The following is a 19,007-nucleotide window of genomic DNA, read 5'->3' on the forward strand; positions in this document are numbered from 1 at the left end:
GGGATGCTTTGTTTTGGTTTGCTCTTATTCTCATTTTGGTATRGTAATTTTTATATTTTTATATATATAATTATATTTCTGTGTATTTTGTCTGTTAATTTTTTTCCACTCAAGAAAAATGGTAWATTCTGTCTTGTGTGCAAATTTTATATGTAATATTTACATGGATTTGTGAAGAAAAAATGACAGATTGTAGTTTGGAATACCTGCAATGATTGAAGCACTCCAGGATGTGCATTTGTTTTTCTTACCTGTTTTCAACAATGTCTTTGAACTCCYATTGCTTGTTTTGGCAGAGTGTCAATAACTTTAAATGATGAATATTCACTTGGGTGGAGGTTGGGGATGGTAGAAAGAAGGGACTTTGTGTCTGTTATATTCTATTATATACGGGTGAGGTGGATATTTGAGGAAATAGACAATATTAAGCAAAAAAATTAAATCCAGCTCTTATGGATTAAGGAAAGTACCTGAGAAAGATATTAAAATACAGAGTAAGAATTTTTCTTTGTAAAATCTGACTGAGTAAAAGGGGTTCTACCTGGCTAGAGGTCAGCTGAGTCCATACATATATATATATATATATATATAATTAATGCCCTTTTTTTGTTGGGTTTTTTTTTCCCTGCGTAGTTTGATTTGTTCAAGTCTTTCACCAGTATGTTGCTGGCAAAATGTTCTTGAAGCAAAGATCTAAATGTAGAATTTCTAAACATGTGTTTATTTCTTCTTTTCTTTAGGAGACATCACTCAGAAAGGATATGAAAAGAAGAGGGCAAAGCTGTTAGCACGGTACATACCACTAATTCAAGGTGAGAAACTTCATGGAAGTTACACTTTGTGCCAAATCTGTGAAAATACAAAATGGAAATGTTCTCACTAAATGGACTGGATGAATTATAGTAGTGTTTGATATGGCATCTAACCAGCAGAGGGAAATTGCTATCACAGAGAAGTGCAGAGCAAGGGAAAAGGCTGAATTTTTTTTTTTTGTAGTTTTGTATGAAATGTTAAATGGTAACGTTTTTTGTCAGCAAACTTCAGTTTGACAACTACATCTGAAACTTTCAGATAACTTTAGAAATGAGTAAAGTTGTTGCTAAAAGCAAATTGGCTGCTTTCATTAGATAAAAATGCTCAGTAGTCATCACTGTCATGATGGTTTTTTGCTGGTTTTTGCATTCTCTCTGCCTCACCCCATTTCCACATACACCCTCACCCCCTCTGTTTCCTCAAAGTACGGACTTTTTTATTATAAACTGTTACTTCTAAAGCTGGTTATTATCACACTTCATCTTCCACAGCCAAAACCTAATTGCCCAGCTTCTTTAAGATTTATTTTTATACTAGGACACTGAAWTCACTTAGGGCTGTTACACTGCCACTGACTTTGGTGTTCTGTAATTTCCCAAGTTTCCATAGCTTGACAGGTTTTGGTTAAGGGAAAATGAGAAGAAAACCGAGGTGAGTGGAAGCAGTAATGAGACACTGTAAACTGAGATACTGTTCTACAGTCAGAATGTAGTCTAGTATTTCATCATGGGGGTTCTTAGCAAAGGTTTATTTTTTGGTGTTTTGGTTTTGATTTGGGTTAGTGGGTTTTTTTTAAGAACAGGTATAGGTTTTCCCTTAGCAAATTTATAATCTCTGTAGGCCCAGCAGAAGCAAAGTCATCTCTTTAAAATGGCTCATCCTTGCAAAGAAGCAGTTTGGATTTTTGGAACGACTTTGACCGTCAGCAGCAAGCAGTAGCCTCACCTGCCACAGCTTCTCATCCTTATGCCTTTTTTCTGTAAAGAACTTACTCAGTTTTTTGTTCAAAATACCCTSTCCTCTAACTCATCTTAAAGATTCCAAGACCAGATGAGGTAGGGATTTTGACTGAGTATTTACAATTATAAGAAATATTCTGTCAATACACTTTGTCTATTAAAAAATCATGTCTGGATTTCTGTCTCTTGTTTAATCTCTCATCACCTTTGATTTACTCTGCYTTCACTTGTTCCTATTGACAGTGGGGGTTTTACTTTAAATTTTTTCCTTCTCAACTCAAAAGGCTGTTTGCACAAATGTTCAAGTACTGAGCTCTCAAATATAGCTTAGACAGCTACTGTACATTCTCTGCCATACTTGTTAAAGTAAGTTTAGATTTTCAGCTGCTTAAWGGTTTTTCTCCTTGTTCAGCCAGGTTTTCCCTAATCGCCTTAAGCAGTGGTTTAATGAGTCAGCAAATCCTGTGGTTTGTCCTACTTACTTGATACCACATTTTCTTAGAAATACCAGATTACCTGATTTTTTTTTTAACCACTTCTGCCTAGTTTAGCATTAAGCTGACAGGAATCTAGCTTTAATACACTAAAAAAATGAATGGGCTGTCTGCCTCTGAGCACAAAGAATGATGCTCTGACAAAAAGAGAAAATTTGCTTAAAACATGAATTTAACTGCCTGTTKCAGTTTCCTGACATATGTTCCATTAACCCACTTCTAACTTAGAATTTGCCTAATTGACACAGCTTCCGCATGGCTCAGAATAGYGTGTGGGAGTCCCAAAGGCTTTGAGCCTGCAGAAATTTTTTATCATTAACAGTTTGATTGCAGCATTCCTGATAGGATTCATAAGGTTCATTATCCATCAAGCTTTTGCAGACTGATGAATGTTGTCAGCATTTTAGATTTGTTGAGTTCTTACTCTATGGTTTGACCATCCCCAGGACCAGTAAATCATATCTTTCTACAGCTTTATGTCTTAAAAGGGTTCTTGCATGCTTGTAGATTTGAGTTCTGGAAGTTTTGCTTTGCATGTTACACCTCTTCAACTGCCACCTACAAACTAATCGTGTGCAAACTCCTGCTCTTTCAATGCCATGTAAAATGGATTGGGCTGTGTTCTGCTGCACTGTGTAGCTGAATCTATGGGGAGCCAAATCTTTAYCCAGACAGTGTTAAACAACCCCACAGAGGGCTTGGTGAACTGTAAAGGACAGAAGTGGCTGCAAAGCACATTTTCAATTAACAGGAAAATTAGGCAGAACACATTGTGATTCAAGAGTCTCATTCCTGTAGATTGTTTTGTGTTCTAAAATTCTAAATCTGCAGTGATGAAGAATTAGTGGAAATGTTCAGGCTTTGTTTAGGAACCATTAAACTGTGTAGATAAATTGAAGTACTAACTAGAATTACTTACTTTTCACTGATCCAACCAAATGCACTGTGCAAAATCAAAAACAAGTATTGAGTAATAGCAWGCTTTAAACAGTAATTATTTTAATGAAGTAAAATTTAACAGTCAGTAATTGGCTTCCTCAGTCAACCTCTGCATGCCAATTACAGATAAAACCGAGGAAATAATTAATTATATCTGTAGGCAACCTGGCATGGTACATGGTGAAGCTTCTGAGTGATAGATAACATCACATATATAGCAGAGGGTGATTTTGAATGTGGGTAGAGCTGGGGTGTAAAAACACTCAGAAATAACATGATAAAATAAGCAGCATTTACAGTGAGTATCCTGTCCTGATGGGCAGGTGATTGTCTTAACCTTCTCTTCTAATGCCTCAAGAAAACTCTTGCCTTGTGATAGTTGTTTCTTGATTATCCTGATTTCTTACTGATCTTTTTACWGTTACTGGTTATTTTCAAGTTGCCTCTTCTGCTATGTAAATGAGGTTGCAACTGAGTTAGTGTCCTGGTGCTGCTTTACAGGGCAGTCCCTGGAAGTTATTTCACTAGATTTAATTAGTGCCACATATACACCTTGGTGAGTGGCTTCATTTCTCCTCTGGTGTCAGAGTGATTCCACTCTAATTAAAATGATTTTCTTCCCTTTTCTTCCTTAGTGCTTCTGCCTCTAACAAAATTTTCAACTTTTCATTTTAAGGGAAAATAATGATGAAACTCCTCTAATTTTGGTGAGGCTGGCATGTCCCATACTTCTATTTTTCTTACATTTTCATAATTTTATTTCTCTGAAAAATGTTTCTGCTGCTGCCAGGGATACATATGCTTTCTATTCCTGGCTGGACCAGGTGAACTTTAAGGTCCCTCCAACCTGAGTGGTTCTGCGATTTTGTATAACCGTGATTTTTGTTCTTATTTCCTTGTGGGTACTTCAGCCTCACATTCAGAATGGGATGAGCTTTACATACCCTATAGCACTTAGTACCTGCAGTTCCTTTTTTAAGGAATGYGTAACTTACTCTGGTGTCTTGGAGTCTAAAAAAGCTTTTATAATGTCCTTATAATTTATAGGAAAAACATGCAAATACCTTTCTTGATGCAATGGAGTTAAAGCTCCTATTTAATGCTATGGGTATAACAGCTGTGATCAAAATATGTACAAATTTTAATTGGCTAATTTGGTTGGATCTTGGTGTAATTGGTTTAAATGAGGTATGTGAAAATGTAATGTGTTCATGTGGGCTAGTTGTAAAAGCTGTTTATAACTTCATTGCTCACAGTTTCTCAAAATATTAAGAGATTGCTATTCCTGTGCCTTTTCAATTCAGTGCACATCCTTTTACATTAGGAGTGCTGGGCAGCTTGTGAAGCACCTCCTGAACTRCTGCTTAAAATGGACTATTATTTTGAGAAATTAAACTTCTGGCTAATGTCATGTAGGTGTTCTGTTTACCAGTCTGTCGTCGTGTCTAAAAAAGTGAGTCTCGCTTGTGGGTATTTTCATTGAGATGATTTAATGAGTGTTCGGATTCTCTAAATTGGATCCAAATCCTGGCTTGTATTTGGTTTAWTTGAATTTATAACAAGTGTCTTCCATGGGTTTGTAGTCTTTGCTGCCTCATTTATGCTTCCTTGARTGGAAAATGATGCCCTAAAAATGACTTCATAGGCTCCAAGTGGAAACTTATGATCTGGAATTCACTTCCTTGAATAGAGGAAAATGTTAATAGAATCATGGAAGATTGTCAAACACAATACATGTCGGTGATGCCTTTTGTTATCATTATTATTTTYAATCTCTTGAATTTCTAGTACCTTATTCTGGGTAATATATTACATTGGGTAGACCCTTGTTCAGTCCCTCTAATGTGGAAGGTGTGAACACTTAGTTTTGGATCTTGAAGACAAAAAGTGTGTGCTGCAGGCAATTTGTTCTGGGATGGGATACGGGCAGTAGAGAATGATAACATTGAACTATGAACCTGGGTGAGGACTGGATAGTCAGTAATTGGCCCAGAGCCAAACCTCYGCTTTTTGGATTTTCTGCCTTGTCATACCTCTTTTCTTTTCTTTTAGTGCTTTGAAGCTGACTGCCATCATTTGTTCCTTTCTTATTTCCAGATGCAGTTCAATAGCTGCAGAAAGATTTGATAATGTACACAGAGTCTGGAGTTTCCTCTTTGGCCTCTCTCTTCCTCTCTCCTCTCTGCAGAGCTCTTTAATACATTATGTTTTGAAAATTTCATCTCTACCTACCTGGTGTCTTTAGTTGTGTGTCGTCCCCAGCATTGCCAGCAGAGAATATTCCTTCAGAGTCCTGGCAGCTCTTCACTGCTCTTATAGTAAAACCATTTTTGGGCATATAAATGAAAATTTCAAGAAATGCCAGTATTAGTCTTGATTTTTCCAGTGCTCGTAGATAGACAAATACTGTAATAATTCAAATATTAACTTTCATTTCATCCTGTGGAACCAAATTGTTCAGTTAGTTGGAACAAGCAGCCTCTTTAAGATTATTTCATTCTTGTTAGCTTTGGGTAAGTTAAAAATGGACAAGATGCAGTGATAGTGGATCAGGTGTCTTTAGTATATATCTTTTCAAATGTTGTTTTGTAAAGGCTTTGGTGGGAGTGGGGAGACTTAGCCTAATTACCCATCTGCTTTTGCTGAAGGCTAAGGTAGTGATTTGCATAGTAGGAGAATTAAATGAACAAGCTCACCAAGCTTGTGGAACAGGATTCTACTGGCAAATAGTTGTGTAGCCTAAGAGTCAAATGCACTATCTTACTATTTTTACCAAAAAGTGACGTTTTTCAGATTCATTGTTGGTACTTTTRTGCTATGATATGAAACCTTCTTTGAGAAAGCAAGAAGGGAGATGCAATCTGAAGAAACTGAGTTGCTGTTTCTAGCAGTGCCAAATATTTCATTCCTCATCTGAATTTAAAGGGAATTTCTGACATTCATTGATACATACATACTTCATCACAATAACTCTGATTCCCAAAAATCTGATCTGTAGTCTTGGGAGGAAGAGAGTCTTCTGGTTTTGGAGTTGGTCATGCAACTCCTGTTGTTATGTGTGGTCGCTTCTTCCCTGCTCCTCAGCCCCCGTACTGCTGGGGCCAAACAGCAGAGCTCAGGTTGCACATGACTCGGGACATCCCACATGCAGGTTGTCATCTGTTGATGGATTATACCAGTCAGCTCATTTTCCAGATTATTTTCCTCCCACAGGGGACCACAGCCCTCCTCACTCGCTCTCTTTGTCACAGCTGGGCAGGGGAGAGAAATAAAAGTTAAACCAAGGGGTCATGAGTTAAGATAAGGACTGGGAGAAAACACTCCAAGGGCAAAACAGGCTCAACATAAAAGTACAAAGTGAATTTATTACTTACAAAATCAGAAGATGATAATGAGAAGTAAAATAAACCCTTAAAACTCTTTTTTCTCCCAACCCCTCCCRTCTTCCCCCCAGGATCTTCTTCCACTGCTCAGGGAGAGAAGTCCTTCCCCTGCTGAGCCTTGGAGTCCCTCCCACAGGAGACAATTCTCAGTGAACTCCTCCAGTGTGGCTCCATCTCAGGAGCAACAGTCCTCCCAAAAGTGCCCCTCCTTCTCCACTGACCTTGGTGTCTGCATGTTGTTTCCCTCACATGTTCTCACCTCCTCCTCTTTTCTGGTAGAAGATAACTCAGTGCATTTTTGTTTTGATTTTCTTCTTAAATATGGTGTCACAGAGGCATTACCACCATCTCTAATGGGCCCAGGCTTGGCCAGCAGCATGACCATCATCTTCAGAGCCATCAGAAATTGGCTCTGCTGGATTTGGTGGAAGCTTCTAGCAGCTTCTTACAGGAGAAGTGCCCCCCCCCACACTACCCAAAAAGGGTAAGCAGGCCAAGCAAAACCAACACACTTCCCTTGATCTTTTTAACGAAATCTAAAGTTGTTATGTTTCCAGATCAACAAATCCCCCTGGACTGTTGACCTGTGGTTATGGAAAACTTGTGTTCAAGTGAAATGTGGAATAGAATTCTGCAGTGTTTTCACCATTCTATCAGATCTGTTGAATCAATTCTGTTGGCAGACTACACTTGTTTTTCTCTTACAAACAGAATTCTGCTTAAGTATTTCAGGGAGTGTTAGGTCTGTATATTGGTAAGTACATGTTCTACTCCACTTCACTGAGGACACTTTGGGTTTTTTTTGCCCGTCTGTCTCCATTTATCCCATTGGGAAATGCATTTGATGGTAGATACTCTGTCATCTGCTTAAAAGGCTTTACTTCTGGAAAGTAGGACAAATTAGGTGAGAATGGGTTTGTTCTTTATCACAAATTGTARAAGAGAGGAGCATATCTCTGGARTTGGACTAATTTCTRAAAACTTAGATCTGTGTGATTTATYGAATGTTCCCTCGTTTTCTGATTATTTAGGCTCATTTTTCCCACAGACCCTCTCAGTGAACCCMTGTGTGGCTCAAGGATGCCTCTTAAACATCCAGAGGTGTTCGCTGTTAGCTGCAGAGGGGATGGGAGAGGGAGTGCATTCATCCAAAAGTCTTAACAGATACCCAAGAAAGCTGGTATATAGTAATTTATCTTGTCATAAAGATGATAAAACACTTTGCCTGAGGATATTATATTTCAACAGAGTATTTACAGGTTCTTTTTCATCAGTTGAGATAGAACTGGGATACTTCAACCAATTGCACTCCTAATGTAAAGACTGTGTCTTACTGAAAGGTCTTCATAAAAATGTCTTATAATTGCTAGATTCGTTAATAATTGCCAATTTCTTTCCTGGTACACACTTTGTAACAGAGGGGAGGAAACAGAAACACCCTGAGAGGGAGAGGAACCTTTTCTTAYTTATTAAAGTAAGATCTTTCCTTGCAGAGGAGCTGGCTTAGATTCTTCTGGAATGATGTCTTCAGTTCAGTAAGAGCTGCTTCCAGTAAATATTTGCATTTTGAAAACATGGTTTTCAAAACACTTTGTTTCCAAAATGTGTTGTTTTCAAAAGMCTTGGGGGAAGGTAGGAAAGCAGAAGCTCTTCAAGGGAAGGAAGAAGTAAACTGAAAGATACACTCAGCCCTGTGTGGTACAAGGGCTGAGTAAACACAGTGAATTTGATGCAGCAGGTTTTACATGGCTGAGGAAAGTTTATTGTTAAACACAGCACTAAGCTAAATTTATATKAGGTTTGTGCAAAACCCCTTCCAACTGCATTGGAATTTTACATCACATTTTTAAGTGTGGATGTATAATAAAACTGCAAATGGAAGTTCATAGTCCAAATTTACATAGTCCTTGATGGATCAAGAGCCAGCAAGGAGTYTCCTCTTTTGGGGGATCAGGAAATAATAATGGGTATTTTAATGGTTATTGTCCCCCACTTTGATTTTTTTATTCCTGTTGTGCTACAATGTAAAATTGAGATTCATCTTCCTGAACATTAGCCACCTTAAATATAAGCAACTACTCTGGATTATCTAGAGCCCTCTTCTAATCAGGTGCAGAGCAAACAACTAGAGAATGGTTCAGTTCCTCTTATTTTTGTTACCCTGTAAGGAAGGGGCTGGGAGGGTCTGTCATCATTTCAGGAGTACATGAAGCATCCTGCTATCCTAGGTTACAGCAGCAACTTCTAGACAGCTGAAGCTGACGGTAATTCTGTCCTTAATATCTGCAAARGTTTTGTTAGAGAATTGCAGCATTTTTGTAAAATGTGAATCTTCTGAGTATTGCYGTGTTAAATGGGTGTAGATTGAATTGGATTAAAATGCAGGTAGAAGATGAGCCCTTTTTAAAGGTACCATCTTGCATCCATTGAACTGGTAAGTCTTGAGGGCGATGAAACAACGTAGGCATGGGGAGCAGATGTTATATTTGCAAAGCTGAGTTTATACYAAAATTGAACTGTGTTTCAGGTGTGGATCCCTCCCTGCAAGCAGAKAACAGAGTGCCAGGCTCTTCCCAAGCYACTGCTGCWGTATCAAAACAGCAGAAATCCCGATCCACCAACTCGAGGGACGAGCGCTTCCGATCCGGTAAGAGACAGAGATGTAGCTGGGGCATCAYGTGTCCTAAGAGGAAAAGTATACCTGTAAAATGGTTTATGCACAGAAAGCTGCAAGAGCTTTGGAAGAAGGGAAGAGATAATGAATGTCTTTCAASTRTCTTTTTGTTTCCWTGCACACAACAGTGGTTTTGTTTGACTCTGGCCTGGAGGAAATGCTAGAAGGGAAACAGACTGTAGACCTGCCTTCTGACGTGTTTCTTGTTGTGAATTTTACCATGCTCAACAGTTTTTTCATATTTGCTGAGAAAACARAGTTGAGTTTCCAGTCTGTAGAACAGTTACTTAAAAATTTTGAGTACTACAGTGTGTAAATTTGGTGGATTTTTTTGCTTGCCTGGTTGGTTTATTTTGTTAAAAGAAGGTTATGTATTTATTGTAGCTTTCTTTCAAATATTTCCTGGTTTAAAGCAAGTGCACAAAAAAGGGAAATGTCACAATGGATATTCTACTTCATTTTAAATGGACACCACAGTGACAAAACTGTTTTGGAAAATAGTGTGAAAATACCAATAACCTCATTACATCCTGTTCCCATTGTTACTTTTCAGGTGATTGAAGTGCACTGTTTCCCTGTGAAATTCCTTGTCACAATAGTGAGGAAAAACAGGTGTTTGGGAGCTTTTATCTCCTGAATACCTTTGGACTTGTAGCTGGATCTTTTTCTGTTTGTTTTCCGGGGTAATTCCACATCTTGGATTTGGGAATGAGAAGTACAGTTGACAATGTGCACTGCACATCCTTARCAGGAGGCTGGTCTTGGGTCACCTTGTCTTGCCACTGCTTGGGCAAAGTGGTTCTTGCATCCTGTTTGCCCTGCTGATACGTAATACCTTTCTTCAGAGTTGGAGCTGATGTGCTTTTTACATTCATTAGGGCTAATTGAAGGATGAATGAGACTTCTTAAATATTCTGAGGATATATATAATCTCTTGGGAAACATGGCTGTATTCAGCTACACAGAGAAGAAACTTCTGAATTACAGGGAGTATTGTATAGTGTCATAATTAGCTAAATAACGTGTTTAAAAACATTAAAAAAATATTACATTATAAAAATATGTTCTAGAAAATTTTGCCATAGAAAATAATTTATTTAAAGTAAGATGCATCATTGTTAAACTAACAGAAATAAAAATTTGCAAGGAGAGTACAACTACAGCAGGAAATCCTTGGGACGTAGTCCTTGGTGGGGACTGCCATGTGCTTTTGTGGTTTCCCTTCACTGCTCCCCTAACTCATTTTTCATTAAATATTTGTGCCTAAAACAAGTTCTTCACTTGGAAATTTGAAAAGTTCTTAGTTACAACACATATAATTGGATTTCTTTCTCCCATTAGTAATATGTGCCCAGATGTCTTCAAAACCAAATAATGACAGTTTTGTTTGACTTGGTTAAGGTCAAACTTTTGCAAGGAMATGTAGATACGGCTTTCAGAAGCTGATATCTATTCTGATTTTTCGTCTCTTATTAAAAAAAAAAATCTGTAGATTTACTGCATTAGTGATTGACTCAGCAAAGAGATAGATATTGTTGCCTTTTTTAACCTCCCTTTTTAACTTGTGTGCTGACACACATTGCCTGTTGTGAGGGATAAGCAATCCTTCTCTCAATCTCACACCTTAACTTATTCCTTAGAGTGTTGTGGGGAATGGAGAGTGTGTTGTTTCTTCTTTTTTTCTTTCCTTACATTTCCTTTATTTCTTGTTTTCCTTTCTTCAAATCTCATCAGTTCTTCTGTGTCTTTTTCAAGAGTAGCTGATGAAGGGGGWATGCAGCTTTTCCTAGAACAGAATCTCTTTCTGGAGCAATTATAGATACTTTAAAGCCATCAATATAAATTACTTAAAATAAGCAAGCAAGTGAAACAATTTTGTCTTTTTATGCAAYTAATCTGTCATTTACTCTCTGTAAGCACTTTTTTAATAGTTTCACAGAAGTGTTGTGTATTTAAATGAACTATATGTTTTTAWCATCCTCAGATACTACTCTTCAAGCAGTAAATATTGTCCAAAAAATTCCAGCAGTGAATAATATTGATAAATACAAGCCTGCTGTCCTGGCTTCAGTTGGAATAGTATTAATTTTCTTTTTAATAGCTGGTACAGTATTGTGGTTTMAATTTACAATGAGAATAATGCTCATATTTTATTATTCTTGTTCTAATTATATTRTTTTTATTATCATCATTAYCATTATTGCATTTTAGTTATTATTGTTCCTGTCTCAACCCGTGTATTTTACCTTTTTCCAGGTCTCTTCCCCATCCCACCTAGATAGTGCTTATTGCTTTCTTTGACCRACCATAGAAATTCTTCCCTCTGTGTCTATGGCAGGGACAAGAATCAGACGCTGATAAATGAGCAGAGGCTGGAAATGGCAATGAAAAATGCTCTTCTAATAGGTGGACAGTTTAGGAGCWGTAAGAGTTTAGGTGATTTATAGTTCACAAACTATTTTGGTTTTCCTCCCTTATCCATTTTAAGGACACGTGGAGAGAAAGAAAATGAGAATAGGTACAAAGAATGGGAGAGAAAATTATCTGGTTTGCTACAACAGAAGGAGAAAATGTTTTTAATCAGTTACTAATTTTTGGTTGTTTTCAGCTTAATGAAATGCAGAAATTTAGAAATACTTTTCCAAGACTTTTTCTTCTGCTTTTAAATGGCAGTAAATATATATATATATATATATATATATACACACACACACACACATATATATATATATGAGGTCTTTTTCCTCACTTTGTGTTAATGAAATGCTGGGATTGCTGTTCATCACTTCTTGTTATCACTGTTGAGAATTTGTGTTCCCTTTTCTCAAAAATGTGATACATTTGGTCTGATTATGAGTGCTTAATTCTGTAGAAAAGTGAACTCCACAGYTCTTACATGGTAAATCACTTTCACAATAAATTTTGAAGAATTTAAGTAACAGACAGTGGTAGAAAACTTCCTTTTGCAATTCCAACATCTAGTTAAAATTTAACTTATACTAATTTATGAATTTTAGTACCCTAAGCATTCTGCTTCTTTAAAAATTTCATTCCCTTTACTTCTTTTACTGAAATGTGTTTCATCATGTAGAAAAGCTCTTAAAGGAAACGTGGAATAGGAACGAAGTGTTCCAGGGAAGTGAAAGTAATTACTTCATTGATTTGGATGAGAGAGGATGTTCCTACTCAGCTGTGGTCCAAGGACAAGATATTATAAGAAAGATTTCAAGCCAGAAATAGATCTTAATGACTATAGAGTGAATGATAAGTTAAATTGGCACTGTAAAAATGAAACATTGAACAGAATAAAAATTCATCCTATGTGGAATGAATCAGGACTGTCTCCTGGTTGCATTTTTATAATTTAATCTAGTCTGTTCCAAGTTTTGGGGTGGAAGTTACAAGTAGAGGAGGAGGTGGTACTGATTTTGCCCTCTGGAAATGGAATAAAAAGTAGTTCCCATGCTTGTTTSCACAAATCTGTGTGATGTTATGACCTGCCTTGTTCTACTTTGTTCAAAAGCCCAAGCACACCCTTGCCTCCAAATAGGCCTTTCCATTCCCAAAATGCACGACTGCCTAAGAATGCTTTCAYTTTTTATCTGCCACATTATTTAATGACTTAATGTATTTATATGCARACTACAAATATTGTGTTATTTTGCTCTTTGGAAGACCTTTTCCGGATAATAACARTTTATGTTCCCCTACTTCCTATGAGATGCTAATGCAACAGAAATGTTTTTTAAATTATATGTAGATGTAGGCATGTTTGAAGTGACTGCATCTTAGTTACTGTCTCTTTCTGGAATTCCAGCTTGGTTTTCACTGGAAGTCCTGCCAAGGAAATATGTCCTGCAGAAAGGGCATTTTGCCCCTACTTTTAAGAATGCAAAAACGTGACCTTTAATTGGTGTTGAATTCTGCTTAAATTTTCTGTAATTTGAGTACATAAAAGTTTTGCTTCTGGGTATCCATGGGAATAAACTTCATTGGTGGACAACTACAGCTAAAATTAAGGATTGGGAGGAACCAAGACTTGACAACAAGCCTAGATGTRGGAATGGGGAGGGAGGCAGGCAGACATAAGAAAAGGGGACTTTTAATTTATAAAACATCTATTATTAATTCCTTGGTGTGAAGGACAGCAGCAAAAATCTGACAGGGCCCAGGACAAAAAAATCTTGTATTAGAGGGTAGAAGTTTCACTGATTTTTTTCCCTTTTTYCTTCTTAATATTTTTCTCTCATAACAACATCACCTTTGAACCTCCCATGTTAGTTGCACAAGCAGTTCTTATTTGAGATAAGCATCTACTTAGTTCATTCCTAAGTCTTGTAAGAACACACAGGTGGGATAGTATATTTGCATTTATACATATTTTAAATACTGCTCTGAACAGATTTTCTGGGGGGAGCTGCAGACTGWAAAGTGACATTATTGCTGCAAAGAAGTGGTTGGTGTCTGGGACCATATGCTCAGGGATTTTGTGATTTTGTGGAATSCGTTTGGCCAGACTGAAGGGAGCAGTTCCTTAGGAAGGGCCTTGTGCTGAGCTTGACCGAAGTGAGTTCAGGACTAGAACAGAAATGGTACTTTTTAAACAAACCAAAAAAAAAGGTACCAACAGGGTAAATCCCTGTAGGTACAGGGATAGAATAATTACGCTACATTTTATATTATATGTTTCTCATACACACATACCTACAAATAGTTTCATACCTTCAAATCTGTCTATATGTTATATATTTGCATCTTAATAAAAGAGTAGATGGATACTAACTTTCAAATTGAGTAGTTAAATTCTGAAAATCTTGTATAGCAGTTTTCATGTAGAAGAAATGTGGTCAGCCTAGTGCGTGATCATAGACTCACTTTTGGGCTCTGTCCTGGTTTGGGGTCTCTCTATTGTCAGGGRTTTCCACACTGAGCAATAGCATTTTTTTTTGTACCATGTGTCATTAGTCTTGCTGTTATGTTCATTTTCATATCTCAGTGCTATTTTCAGTAAATTGTTCTTATCTTAGCCCAAGATCTTTGCCTCTTGTGCCTCCAGTTGATTCTCCTTTCCATCTTACCACAGAGAGGAGGGAGAGGGGAGAGTGAGAAAGCACAGTGCCTGTCTTGAAGTGTTTTTAGAGGGAAGACTAAGTTGGAAAAYAMCATTCCTAAACCACAGGAAGCCCATTTTAACTGTTTATAAGCGTATACATGTTGTATTGTGCTTTTCATGAGTTTGAATCTTAAGTGATAATTCAAAATATATTTTTGGTCTGCCTCATTTYTCCTCAACATCAGTTCACTTCTCATGAATTTTTTTCCTGCCTGAATTTAAGCTTTTGACACCATTGAAATATAGATGTCAAAGAGAAAAAATTGCTGAAGAATTACTGGAATACATTAAAATTTCTCTTTGGTGAGGTCTTCATTGAACACTGAATTCCTCTTTAATCTCAGTCTTGGCTTAAAAATTAGAGAAGTTAAAATATAGCCTATGAGCCTCTTAGGATAGTTTTTGCTTTCAGGAAAGTGAAAGCTTGGTTTGTCTTTTCCCTAATTCTTCATATAGAAYAAGAGAATTTTGTTAGAGTTGGAAAATACCTCTAAGATAATTGAGCCCATTGGTCTCTTTTTTTCTGTTTTTTATTACTTGCATTGTTTTGTGGGACTTTCAAGTATGTATGTACTTGTACTTCTGTTCCCTCTCTGTATTTTGAGGATGAATAGTCAAATGCTGTTGCAAATTTACAGAATATGCATTGAAATTTCCCTCCTGGAATGAATTGTTCAAAACTAACATAKTGGGTACTCTGTCACTTCAGTGTTTATTTCAGGGGGTTTTCCAGAATGCTGCTCACTGAGCCTTTTCAGGCTGATTTCATGAGGGAAGTGTGTCAACTTGACCCTGCTAATATCCTCCCTTAGCTTTGGAAACCATTGCTTYTGCAGTGGATTGGAGCCGGAGGCAGTGGTGGTGATTCAGTCCTCCTGATTAAATGAATTTCTAACCTTTTTGTTTGTTTGTTTGTTTTCTATATAGATGTCCACACTGAAGCAGTACAAGCAGCACTTGCCAAATACAAAGAGAGGAAGATGCCCATGCCCTCGAAGAGACGCTCTGTCCTGGTGCACTCTTCAGTAGAGACATACACCCCTCCAGGTACATGTTGAGTGAACATAGACAATTGATAGAGCAGCTGAGAGAAGCTGTGGCTGTCCCATCTCAAGAAATGTCCAAAGCCAAGTTGGATGGGGATTGGAGCAACCTGGGATAGTGGAAGGTGCCCTGCCCTTTGTTTTGTTAAGTTGTTAGTAGGTTGCACTAAAGTTGTGTATCATGGTTATATTTCCCAATGATCAGGTCTTGTTTGGATTTATCCTTTGATATTTTTCCTTGTGGTTTTTAGTGTCTCATCTAGAGATAATGTAGCTGCTGAAGGTTCACATGAAAGCAGATTTAGAGTGAGCAGGTGCCCTTTATGCTTTAAGTATGTCCTYTTATGCCATGTCTCACTCAGAGGACATAATCTACGCAAGCATGTCAGAGCTGAAAATACCTCATTTCACATTACAGAAGATACTGTTCTTTTTAAGTTGAAGAAAATACCAGAGCATGAAGTTGCTGCATTAATTGCAAAGCACTCATCAGATGGTTTCAGCTATTCRGTGGTGAGCAGATTGAAACAGTCAGAAAATCAGACACTGTAATTGTTTAGATTGGTTATGGCAGAATGCCTTCTTTGATTTTTAAGGGGAAAAAGTAATCTTCCTGTTGTCTCGCAGTGAATTCTCTGGGGCTTAAGAAAATTTTACAACATGTTGTGGTAGCAAGCCAAGTGGTTTTGGGCCAGTGTCTTGTATACAAAGAAGAGAAATTTCCTAAGCTGTTTAATTTCGAGGGTGTGCTCTTGTCTTTTGTAATGTGGCCCAGCAGCAGAAGCACACTGACCTCTACTGCCCTTATCCGTCATTTGTAGTTAACCTCCCCCTTCTCTGAAAGACGAGTCCAGGTATGCTGCTCTCCTGCCTTCTTAGCTGTATTTCTTCTTTCTGTTCTTCCCATTGAAAGAGAATTCCACTTTTGTTTGTTTTCCAGTTATTTCATTAGTTAATGAACAGTAATCTTCTGCGTTCTTATATATGGTCTTTCTCGACCCTTACTGTTTTTGCCTAGAAGATAGGTTAAGTATTTTTAATTTAATTTTAATCCTTTTTTGTGAGCAACAATTAAAAAGAAGCTGCAATGCTATGGAGACAGTGTTAGGTTATGTGATAAAAGCTGCCTTGCACACCTGCAGAGGAGCATGGGGTGTGGCAGGTGGGGCAGCCCAAATAATGCCCTGTCCCAGGAGCCACCAGCCCGTCCCAGACCCATCTGCACAAGCCCARAGGAGCACCAGGAACAGCAGCAGGCAGAAAGGCAAGTTCAAGACTCGGACAAGTCACCCTGTCCAGGCCTCTCCCTGGGCTGGAGACCCTCAGCCCTCCTGGCCAGGTGTGAAGCCCATCAAGACCAGTCAGCACTAGAGCACCTTCTGGACTGGGGGAGCACTCAGATGTGGGATGCAGGGCAAGAGTATTTTGGAACTGCATGAGTCCTGTTATGGAATGTTCAGGTGAGGAAGTGCAGGCTGGCAAAGGAACAAGTTTGTGGGGAAAATGGGCGAATAAGAAGATCAAAGGGCTGGTGGTATGTAAATGAACACGTGCCTGGCCAAGCCCCTGACCCTGCACTCCATGCTATACGTGTGTGTACAGAACAAGATGAGGCTGTGGGATCTGCATGTTTCTGTGTGCTTGTGCTGCTGGAATGTCATCTTCTAACATGCCTGTGCAGGTGGTCAGCAGAGAAGCAAAGTGTGCTCACACTGGGATTGAGTAGGATGCTGTAGCACCTTAAATAATAGGAGCTGTAAGCTGGTGTTGAGACCACCAGAGGGACAGGTCATGGCCCCAAGCCTGCTGGAATTCATGAACTGTTTGGACAACACTCCCAGGCATGTGGTATCATTCTTGGGGCTCTCCTGTGCAGGGCYTGGCATTGGACTCAGTATTCTTCAKGAGTCCCTTCCAACTYAGGATATTSTGTGAAGMRTTAAGTGCCTCTGGAATCTGTCAAGCTCTTTCTAAGAGAGTGTTAGGAGATCCCCTTACCTCTATAAGAGAATGGGCCACTGGATGAGTTCTGTATCATGGGGGATCAGGACATTCAGAAATATCCTAGAGACTTTCTTCAGCCATATTAAATCATAAAAATAATTGTCTTTTAATGGGCCTGCCTTTATTTGCAAAGTTATTTCAGCAAGAAGGATCCAAAGTTGCAAAGAACCCAAGTAGTGGTGAGCATCTAGTCCTGAGCCATTCAYTCACTCCTTAAGTCCTAGTATTGGCCGGAGTTAATGGAATTAAAACATGCTTTGGTATTAAATAACTGTAATTTTGATGCAAACAGCTACAATCAGGTATCAGAAAAGAAGTATCCAATTAATGTTCTTTACACTGAGAGTGATGAGGCCCTGGCACAGGGTGCCCAGAGAAGCTGTGGCTGCCCCATCCCTGGAAGTCCAAGCCCAGGTTGGATGGGGCTTGGAGCAACCTGGTCTAGTGGAAGGTGTCCCTGCCCATAACAAGGGGTGGAACTGGATGACCTTTAGGGTCCCTTCCAACTCAAACCATTTTGTGAATCTGTGGTTCTCAGCACCGTGTTAAATTGAAAACCAACTCCTGGCTGGCAGTAAAGGAACTGCTTTTATCAGTAATCCTTCCAAAAATTTTCGTGTACTTTTGGTTTTGTCCTGTTGAGTCTCTGATCCTTCCCACACGGATTTCCTGTGATCACAACTGGAGCTGTAGCCTTCAAGTAAGTCTGGCTCAAAGAGGGGTGGCTTCTATGACTGTCTTGGGTCAGCTCCCAGCCAGGAAGAGCTGGAAGCCAAGCACACAGTATTCTGTCACTGTTCTGTCACCATACACCAGGAACCATGGATTAATTCCTGCTGCTGGCAMGGGGCTGTTACTGGGGTGACCTTGCTACTTTGTAGTGAACTTACGGTATTAGGATGCATGGGTCCTCCATTTTTGTACACAGTTAATATTGTAAAGGATTTGGAATTTTTCATCTTCACACATGTGTAAGACATGTGAAAGCTTAGAAATATTATAGAGACTTCATTAGTCTTGAATYTGGGTAAGGAGATACTGTCAGTGTGTACTCTGTGAGAAACCTGCTCTTTCTGTAGTTCTGTTTCTTCCTCTGAAGGGATTATAAACTGCAAACATGGTGGTTTGGTTTGATTTTTTTTCAATCCCTGGCTGTTCATAATGCTATCTTGTTCCTTATTCCTGGAATTGTTTATTTTTGCTTTCTACCTAAAAGAAAGGGAAGGTTGCAAGCATTGCGGGATAGGTTTGGCTTCTCTCCAGGAGCAAATGGAATCAGCTGCCAAAAACTTCAAATGTGGCAGCAGACTGGAACTATTACATGAGACATGGACCCAGGAATGGGGTTGCACCACAGCTGGATCTTCTCAGAGATCTATTGTTTGGGTTTTTTCATTCAAAATTCTTACGTTTGATGAGGGAGGTCAGATAACAAGATATCTACAATTTTAACTTTGAAAATGCCATCAAGTTAAATGGGGTTCTTATGAAATGGTTTTTGGTTTTTGTGATTTTAGACTGCTAAGTGAAATTATTCAGAAGCTGTTGGAAATGCACATATTCTTGAAAATCAGAAAATTAAAGA

The 19,007-nt window shown here is 38.4% G+C and overlaps 1 protein-coding gene across 1 annotated transcript in view; it reads left to right on the forward strand.

Moving 5' to 3' along the window:
* The window catches only part of DIP2A (disco interacting protein 2 homolog A), a 78,320-nt gene that overhangs the window by 22,065 nt on the left and 37,248 nt on the right, over positions 1 to 19,007 (forward strand). The window contains exons 3-5 of the mRNA XM_057389797.1: positions 741 to 812; positions 9,116 to 9,235; positions 15,303 to 15,422. Coding sequence (XP_057245780.1) covers positions 741 to 812; positions 9,116 to 9,235; positions 15,303 to 15,422 — 312 coding nt within the window. The remainder of the gene's footprint in view (positions 1 to 740; positions 813 to 9,115; positions 9,236 to 15,302; positions 15,423 to 19,007) is intronic.

The sequence above is a fragment of the Malurus melanocephalus genome, unplaced genomic scaffold (genome assembly GCF_030028575.1).
Source record: "Malurus melanocephalus ecotype Western Australia unplaced genomic scaffold, MMel_1.1 scaffold_20, whole genome shotgun sequence".
Lineage (NCBI taxonomy): Eukaryota > Metazoa > Chordata > Aves > Passeriformes > Maluridae > Malurus > Malurus melanocephalus.